At 28.0% G+C, this 10,207-nt stretch overlaps 2 protein-coding genes across 3 annotated transcripts in view; both read left to right on the forward strand.

The window, feature by feature from the left end:
* The window catches only part of LOC106680429 (lipase member H), a 6,831-nt gene extending 5,812 nt beyond the window's left edge, over window positions 1-1,019 (forward strand). The window contains exon 7 of the mRNA XM_014420142.2: window positions 705-1,019. Within this exon, the coding sequence (XP_014275628.1) occupies window positions 705-768 (64 nt within the window). The 3' untranslated portion in view covers window positions 769-1,019. The remainder of the gene's footprint in view (window positions 1-704) is intronic.
* A 2,959-nt stretch (window positions 1,020-3,978) lies between these two features.
* Window positions 3,979-10,207, forward strand: part of LOC106680430 (pancreatic triacylglycerol lipase) — a 9,200-nt gene continuing 2,971 nt past the window's right edge. The window contains exons 1-5 of one of the 2 annotated variants that reach the window (XM_014420143.2): window positions 3,979-4,101; window positions 6,455-6,533; window positions 8,476-8,627; window positions 8,703-8,957; window positions 9,092-9,283. In XM_014420143.2, coding sequence (XP_014275629.1) covers window positions 4,017-4,101; window positions 6,455-6,533; window positions 8,476-8,627; window positions 8,703-8,957; window positions 9,092-9,283 — 763 coding nt within the window. In that variant the 5' untranslated portion in view covers window positions 3,979-4,016. The remainder of the gene's footprint in view (window positions 4,102-6,454; window positions 6,534-8,475; window positions 8,628-8,702; window positions 8,958-9,091; window positions 9,284-10,207) is intronic. The other variant, XM_014420145.2, reaches the window with a different exon arrangement.

Genomic DNA, 10,207 nt, shown 5'->3' on the forward strand with positions numbered 1-10,207 from the left:
AGTTACTCATATTTAATTTAGTATTGGTTAATGTCCAGATTTTTAAAAAATGGACGGTTTTCAGGTTATGGGTAAAAAATAAAATAATTTTTTTTTTTTATTACTGTATAGTTTTATTTTAAATAGTGTGGGTTTAATTTGGTCCTAAGGATTATTTTAAATAAAAATAATTTTTTGTTTTTTAAATTAATATGTAGTTTTATTTTAAGCAATTTGGGTTTAATGATATCCTAAGGATTTGTTTTTGTTTGATATATAATAATTAAAAATGAATCCACCTGAAAAAATTTAACTAGTGAAAATCTATTCGTAATTAGTAAGTTTTAGTTAATAATTTTTTTAAACTTTGGTTCAGGAACATGAAGAAAAACTAAAATCATTTATCAGTCAAATTAATGCTCGTAACTCTAAGCTTCTTACCCACTGATATGTTTAGTGAAACATTGGTTTAGGTTGAATTATCTAGTGAAACTTAGTTGAAGATGAAATATTTAATAATTTATTAAAATTCTTTTTTGTATATCATATAAAATCATTAATTTATTTTTTACTTTTATTAAAAATATTCTATTTATTGGGAATGTTTAGGCACTTATTATAAGAAGGAAGGTTGAAAAACAAATTTAATAAGGATAATGTTACTAGTAATAAATAATTGATTCATTGAAATTATTTAATTTTTTTATTATATATTTTTTTTATAGTGCAAAAGGTGTCTATTATTTGGAAACTAATAAGCAGAGCCCATTTGGATTGGGAAAAGTTTAATGCAGACAGAAAACCCAGAAGGAGAAATATTCCATATTTTTCAACTTGTACTTAACTGATTTTTAAATGTTTCTTTATTTTTCATAATTATGTATCATAACATAAATGTTCCTGAGATCAAAATTTAAATTGAGTATCACTTTTATTTGAGAGAAAATACAAATATTTTGTCTTTATTGTGATAACTGAACCATTTATGGAGGGAAATATTTTATTTAACTATAAGCAATGCAGCTAAAATAGAATCAGTTGCCATACGTACACAGCAATACAGACCGTAGCATAGAATATACATATTAACATAAATTTTTCTGTTATCACTGCATACATTGTTATTTTTATAAATATATATAGACTCTGTATATACTTTTTTGTTCATTAGTCAATTTTTTCCTTTATCTTTCTTCTTAACTGTATATTATTTGTGTCTCTCTATTAGCCTCCTCCTTGGACTCAACATAATTATTCAATATTTTATTAATTTTTTTTTTTAATTTATGGATTTATAAAGTGTTGGTACCCACACATAAAAAAAAATAATAATAAGAAAACAAAATTATGAATAAATAAAAATTTAGAAATAATTTATAATAAAAAAGAATAAAATAAAATATTAGTCATTGTGAAAATGTTAAAAACAAATTGATAAGATTAAAACAAATAAATAAATAAGTTAAAACAATAAAATAATAAACAAGTTAAAAAACAAACAAATAATTAGACTAAAAATATAGATATGTTATTATTATAATGAGATTGTATTTCTGAACTGTTTGATCTATTTGGAAAGAGTCAGAAATCATTTATGACAAGTCAAGTGGGAAAGTTATGTTTATGTAACTGGAATATAGAAAATTTCCTGGGCATATTTTAATTGTTTCAAGCATTGGGATATAGGAAAATAATAATGGGCAAGTATTCTTAAGGACTATTAATAAAAGTGAATGTTGGTGTATACCAATGGTTTTCAACTAAATTTTCCAAGGACCTCTCCTTCGCTTCACACTAATTGGGGGATCTTTTAAGTCCTAAAAAAATATTTTCATGTGGTTTTGAACTTTTGAAGGAAACAATATTTTTGTAGGATTGCAATTTGTGGTCATTTTTAAACCAGGAAACAAAGAATAGAAAAACACTGACACAGCAACAACTATTCTACCTAAAAAAATGTGTTATTCAGTGTCAATCTTTTGTATTTGTATATTTAGTAGTATTTATTATCATACTTATAATGTTACTTATTTATTTATATCTCATTAGCCAAGCAAATCTAAATTTAAATAGCATAATACGTCATATTTTCTTAAATGGTTACATAATAGTTTAAAAGTCATATTTTAATCATTTATTGTTTTTTTATTGTATGGAAAAATTTGATTAAACCTGCATATTTTTCATGGAGTTGTATTCCGAATGTTTGGTTACTGACTTAAGTGATTTCTCAAATCATCGATTCAACAGTAATATTGTTTTAAAACATTTTTCAAAATTAATATTTTGCTACCATTAGAAATAGACATTAAGTAATAAATTGACAAATTTAGTTATACAATTGTCAATTGTAATCACATTTCTTATTAATTTAAATATAATAAGTATACTAAAGTTATTTTGTTTTATTATTTTTCAAAACTGATGAAAATGCAAAACATATTTATATGGTTCAGTGGTCTAGACATGGGTTTCACATAAGTGCAGTAATCAAGGTCAAAGCAATATTATGGAGTCAATGCCAATGGAATCAAGGCTGAAATAGTTTATATTAATTAAAATTATATCTTTTGTCATTGCTTTATTAAACACGGAGATATACTGTCATTCCTTCTAGACACAGAATAAGAAAATACGATCATTTTATTCTAAATACCATCTTTCCTAAATTCCTTTGTAAATGTAGTTGACAGTTCAAAGCATGAATATATATAAACATTACAAAAATAAAAAACAAATAAAATTTGTAGAATTAATAAAATAAATAATCGACTTATAAAGAAAAAATAATAGTGATAATATTAAATAAATGTAGAGTTTATGGTAGGATACCTTACCTAAGCCTTGGTTTTACTTTTCGACTTGTTTGAATTGCCTGTATTGAAAGCCAATGCACCTTTGGAAGTTGCTGAGTGTGGAGTTTCGTAAATAATTTTTATTTTATATGGAATCATCTATCCATTTCACCATAACTTCAAGATTCAATCGGCTGTTTCTTACAAACCAGGATACTTACTTTAATGAAAACTATGTATAGTTCTAGTCCAAATTGTAGATTCAAGGGTTAATAAAATAAAGATTAGGAGAGATAAAAAATGGCAGTTGTTGAAAAACATTCCATATTCATAGTTATATTCCAAATAGTTCCATATCTTTAAAACTTCCAGAACTAAAAATACTTAAAGGAAAATCTTTTAGAGAAGATTAAATTTGATAAAATGTGAGTCAAAAAAGAGCTATTTACATTCAATACTTTTTATAAAGCAACATATCATTCAAAATGTACTAAAAAATCATTAGTTAGTGAATTTATTTTAGGAAATCTATATCTCAGGATCCACCTGATGCACAGAGGCCTGTAAGCACTCAACATAAAGCTAGTTAATACACTACCCAGTAGTTAATAATTGCAATTAATCAATAGTTAATCTTTGTAGAGGCAATATTTTTTTTTGATATTTGTATATGACTATGAATTTTTCCTAACCGTCATTCCGGGCCTTGTTTTAGAATGATTGCAATATTTTCATTTTTCTACAGGATTCTGTTCCCCAGACTTTACAAACATATATCAACGGCCTTTTTATTGTTTTGTAAATGAGAATAGTTGTATCTGGTTTAATCCAGATTTTCCATTGATGATTGGATAGAACATTAATAATTCTTTGTAGGTTCAGATTAAATTGATGTTTCTTTCTCTTTAGGTTTAAATAGTAAAACATAGTTCTTGTAGACCTGTAATTGAGGAATGCATGAATTTCAATTAATCAAATAGAAATATTTGATCAACTAAATATATTTCTGTATCACAGGCAACCAAAAATTAACAAGAAAGCTAAAAAAAAGTAGTATTTTAGTACAATTTTTTTTTGTCAGGTTGACACTCTGAACTAATTAAACTAATCGATTCATAGTACGTAATGACCCAATAATCTTTAACGAGATAATTAAACGATCAATTATTCTCAGCAAATAGATCTATATATATTAAGGTTGGCATTAAAAAAATTTCACTCCCGTTTGAGATTTTCATTGAGATGGATCTCCCTATGCTGTTTGGTTTGTTTCTATTCGTTTTTTTGTCACAGAACTTCGCTCTGGCAGAGCAAGAACAGAATTCAGGTAAACAAAATTAAGGATATTGAAGAGGTATAGCATTTATTAAGTATTTCTCACTGCGTTTTCTTTATTTATACTTGGCAGTAAAATAAATTTAAAGCATTTTTTCGGTTTTACAATTTTTTCATAGGTATTTGATAGAGACACAATTTTTAAATTTCTGTAAAAACCGATATCAACAAGTAAATTTTTTCTTACAGCAGCAAATGTAGCTAGTAAAATTCGTTCGTATTTCGTGGTTCTGTCCTGTTCAGGAACGATCTGCCCAACTTAAAGATTTTTTATAATTATTTTTTCAAAATATTTGTTTATAAAGACCGTATTTTTGTGCATTAAAAAAAAATGTGCAGAATCGCTCAGTAAAATTCAAAATTACGTATACCCAAATCATGATAAAATTACGTTTATTTAATAATTTATGATAGCAATAAATACATGAAAAGCTTATGCAATCACTTTTGAATAAAAATAAACTCTCTAAATACTTATCATATTTGAGCAAACAAACATAAAAAAAACAAAAACTAATCTATTTAGATTAAAAACACATACTTTGGTCTATAATTGAAGAGCTAAGTGGTAACTACCTGTATTTATATTTCCTCTTATGAGGAATAGGAAGACCAATTTAAAACTACCGTAATTTTAGGATTTATAATAATTAAGATAAGATAAGATAAAGAAAATAAAGGAGTATTTAAATTATTAAATTCTACTATTGAATCCTAAACATTGGTAATAAATGGAATATGTTCCGGGTGCGGTAAAAAAAACAACTCAAATAATAATAACTACTTTTATTTGAGCCAACGTTTCGCCCCACGTTGCAGGGCTTCGTCAGGGCTAAAAATGTTACAAACACTTAACATAAGTAAAAAAGTAAATGGAAAATAACAAGGGTATACAATGAAACGTAAAAATTAAATAAGAAAAATAAAAGGTTGTAAAAATAATAAATGAAAACGGAAATAGTAACAGATAAAAAGAGGACATATAAAAGTAAAAACTGAGAGATGAAAAAGTGGGATAAGAATAATGTTAAGAAAAAAAGGGAGAAAATGAACGAGACAGAATTCATACCTGTTCTGACACACGTCAAAGTCAGAGTGAACCGTTTGTATTGGGAGGAGTGGGGATGGCAGTTGAGTACGTCATATTAGAAAATAATTTTATAGTAGAGAGTGTAGAAAATAAAGAGAATATTAAAATTAGTTAAACAATGAATGATAACATAATGACAATATACATAATAGGGAGGGGAGAAGAAATAATTAACAAAAAAAATTAAAATGTACACGGATAGAAAACAAATAAGGAATAAAGTTAAAATAATGGGATACAATAAATATAAATGGAAAGACAATATACCGAAGCCCTGCAACGTGGGCCGAAACTTCTCAAATAAAAATATTAATTACAATTTGAGTTTTTTTTTTTTTTTTTACCGCACCTGGACCATATTCCATTTATAAATAATACGCACGGCCCATAAGTGAAGTTCCCACTAAACACTGGTTTATGTATTTTCAAATACCGAAATTTTTTATTGTTCAAATATTTGATATTTTAACTCGAAATTTCATTTTTTAATTTAATTAAATCAGGAAGAAAATAACTATGTATGCCATATATTTAAAAGTAAATTTGATTTTAGAATTTTCAATAAAAATCGAGGATTGACTTGTAGCCTCTAGATCACAATAATTTTTTTTTAGGTAATTTAATTTAAGATAATTTAAGCTTTGAAACCTAAGTATGTTGTAGTGAGTTTCAACTTGTTATTCCTTGAAACTGAGGGGTTTCAAATTGTCTCCATTTCCTGTAGATCATGGAAATCACCAGGCCAAACTAGTGGCCTAGGTAGAAATAATTGAGTTCGTTTCATGAACCACCTAATTCAATTAAATTCTTAGTTTCGAGACACTTTTATTTGTTTTGTTTTTTCTTTTTGTTCTGATATTTCTAAAAATGCAAGGAAGGTGATCAATCCATTAAATTTCTCTGATATCTTTGGCACAAGTAAAAGCATCCGTAAAAACTATTCTTTTCATATTTAGTCGATATAGCCGTGACCATAGAGCAATTATTCATAATAGACTCACTAACCCATTAGTTTCTAACCTTATATCTTCTATTCCTGATAAAACTCGGAAGTGCCTGAAAAGAATATGGCCCCTATGCCTTCTAGTGTAAAACTTTTACTGTAGTATTGGTTAGTTTTTCACATATCATTGAAGCCATTATAACTTCTCATATTCACTCATCGTATTTGTAGCTTAAACAGAGTAGTAAATTTCAAGAAATAAAGAAAAAAAACTTTTTTTATGTCAATTAATTATTATTTTACTATTTTCAGAAATTCAAACCAATTCTGTTGAATTTCAAGACCCCTCAACATGCTTCGGAAGTACTGTGGACTTTTTTCTGTACAACAGGTAGGAGTATGTTATATGTTGTACGGTACAGTAGGTACGTTTTATGTCCTACCTCATTTAATTATTTTTTCTTTACAATTTACAAGATTATTTAATCTGCTTACTCTAAGTAATATATACGAACAAGGTAATAGTATGCTATTAAAAGCTGATAGTAAAACTAAATTGAATGAAATTATGATAATAAAATCATAATCCAATAAATAAGTAGAAGCCAAATTCAGAAATTAATGTTTTCCACCATATTTTGTTTCCTCGTTAACGAAGGTAGGGATGCTATGTATTTGTGTAGAAAATGAAAAAAAAAAGTATTGTTCTCAAAAATGGAAAATTTTATCAACATAAAATAACAAAGTTGGTTCTGTGTCTGTAGCTAAAAATAATAGTACAAGAGCCCAAGAGAAGAAAAAAGGCAGTTTGAAAATTTCCGCATTATGTACTAAAGTTATACATAATTTATTTATTTCGTTTTTATTATTTATTATTTTTTCCCTTACACATTTTTTATTCTTTTTATACCTTTGTCGTTCTTTAAATTTGTTTATTTTTTCTTTATTTCAATTAAAAAAATTGTCTTTCTTTTTTCTATCATACATAAAATTATATTTAATTCAAAAGTATAAAAGTTATATAAACGTATCAATTATAATAAAAAAATATATACATACATAAAAACCAATATGGGCATTCCCATTTAAAACTTATTAATATAAAAAAAAAAACTAACTAATGTAAAGATTAAAGTAACATAAATAAGTGTATTGGGCTAAAAATAATTAATAGTATTATAAAAAATTATTATATTTAAAGGTTTAAATGTAAAAACAAGAAAAAAAAAATAAAATGTATATTTTCATTAACAAACAAAAATTAATAATATAGCTATAATAATAATATAGCTTCTTTAAAAAAAAAAAATAAATAAATAAATAAAATTGAGATGAAATACTTCTAAACCCACATTTTACAAACCGAAAAAAATGAACTAATAAAAACAAAAACATTATTTTATACGTAGCAAATAATAAATTTATACAAATTGAATTTTAAAAATTAAAATTAATTATTACTGTTAAAAGTTGATTTATGGAGTTGTTTTTTACATATTTAAGTAGCACTCCAATTAAAGAAAAAAAATAGTTTACTTTATCAAGACTCGAACTCGGGATCTCCTGTATGTCGCTGGGGGCACAGGCCATAGAGTGAGATCCGTCGATGTCTTCAAGATTTTAAGTTCCATGATCAGTGGACTGTCCACCGATGTCCCACTGTGGGGTAAATGTAATATAAACACGTAATTATATCGTAAATATATACGATTGCTTATAATAATAAATATAAAATATAAAGCTCATCAGTACTTTTCTTTCCACACGGTGGCCGCAACACCTAATACCGATAACCCGTTAATCCGATGTTGAGGTATTTTGCGGGTTAGTATAGTACATCTATGATGAGTTTGCCTGTAGGCCAAGGGTGAGCAGTGGTAAACTCATTTTAAATGTACTATACCTTAATCAGGCATGGGTTAAAGTATGTATATGTTTCATGACACACCAATATTTCAAATTAGATGTTCGAAATTGGCCCGAAGTTGGAGGTATGATGGGGATTATTGCAAAAATACAACAAGTCATTTTTATAGAACTCCATCTTCTATTTTCGCTATGTAAGATATTTTCATTGACACAAAATATTTAAATTGACTGGTTAGAATACGATTGTTGGGTGATCTCGCCCAATCTAACCTCTTCCATATCTTAGGCGTTCTTTTTTTCAAGCGTGTCCGTAAGAGACCTTAGTCAAGGTTTACTTAAGGTTTTCTTTGATCTTAGGATATAGGCTACTGAAAAGAAAATATTAGTTCCTAAATACAAAATAATCGATATTTATTAAATCTTATAAATGTACCATCATAGACATTTATATGTTTTTTTTTCAGTAGTGAAATATCCGAAAACCCAGAAGTTTTGAAAGTTTGTCCTGAAAGCTCTGGTGTGTTTACTAGATTTAAGAATGACAAGCCACTCAAAGTTATAATCCACGGTTGGTGGGGGAGTAATGAGAGGCGATTTAGTAAAACACTCAGGGAAGGTATTAAAGTTTTATTCAATTACAGATCAATTGATGAGTGGCAACAATTGTACTAATGGGTTTACTGTTCCCTAGGTTTGTTAGAGAAACTAGACATAAATGTGATTGCAGTGGACTGGTCTCTGTTAGGATCTTATAATTTGCTGTACTCTGTAGCAAAAAAAAATATACCAAAGGTGGCGGCTACGTTTGCCAAGTTATTGGACAACCTTAATCACCAATACGGAGTTAGACTTGAGGACATACATGTGTTGGGACACAGCCTGGGTGCACATATTGCTGGTGTAGCTGGTCGCATGGTGAAGACCGGCAAAATAGGCAGGATTACAGGTATTTAGGAATATACGGTTTACATGTTTTGCCCTTTCGAGATCCTAGACTTTGAAGTGATCAGGCGCTGTTATAACTGAGCCAGTTGTGGCAATTTAGTAATTTTGTCAATAATATCTGCTTTACGATTGCAGGTCTCGACCCTGCTCGACCCTCGTTCAGTCTCGACAAACCCGATGAGAGATTGTCCACAAACAGCGCCATCTTCGTAGATGTGATCCACACTTGCGGACATTTCGTCGGAATGGAGATACCTATTGGACACGCAGACTTCTACCCCAACAGTGGCAACTTCATACAGCCCGGTTGCGGGATCGACATAGGAGGTTATATGTCTTATTATTACGTTCTTGTTATTAAACCTATAATTTCTTAAGCCGCATATAAGCGATTTTCGTTTATAGTTTATATTTTCTTTATATGATTTTAAAATAAATTTTGATATTTGAGGGAGAACATTAAATGATATGTTGTATTTAATCAATCTAGTACGCTATAGGACTTTCTTTACATACATATAAAAGGTATTAACTCATTATTTGAACTGTATTGTTTTATTTGTCTATAAGTATGATTATTCTATGTTTTTTAATAATTATTCGTGACGAATAAAATTATAATTTCAAAAATAATTATAATAAAATTTCTCAATCTTCAAAGTTTTACATTAGTCTTATTTTTCAAAATATTTTGGTTTCCAAGTCTCAAATCTTACTAATTTCTCCTATCTTCTAAAACCGATCTCGTAAAATAATAAGCCTTTATTACTTCTTATATTTTGTCGTAGAACCTCTTACATTTGAAATCTCTAACTAGGTAGCATTTTTTTTTTCTTACCTCCTGGAACAATAATAAAATAAGCATAATACAAATATATACAATAGGAAATGATATGTACATATACCGGCTATTTGATTATCTTGTTTTGCCGGGATGCCATTATAAAGGGGCCTCTACATGTTGGCCGAGCCATGGCGAACTCAGACATACACGAGCATGTGGATGGGTGGCTTGGCTCGGTTGGCCTAGGCTCGTTGCCGAGCCGTCGAGAGTCGGTTTTTGGACACAGATCAAAAGGGTTCGTGAGGGCGCTCGTGTAGCGTCTCCACCATTGTTCTTTGTCTAGTTGCAACTGAGACCTGTCACTATTCATATGTTGTTTAAGTACACAATATGCACTAAAATAACATATTTCTTAACTAAATACATCGTTTAATAACATTTATAAACAATTGAAATTCTTACAATAA

Source organism: Halyomorpha halys, unplaced genomic scaffold (genome assembly GCF_000696795.3).
Source record: "Halyomorpha halys isolate HHAL.00 unplaced genomic scaffold, Hhal_1.1 Scaffold261.1, whole genome shotgun sequence".
Taxonomy (NCBI): Eukaryota; Metazoa; Arthropoda; class Insecta; order Hemiptera; family Pentatomidae; genus Halyomorpha; species Halyomorpha halys.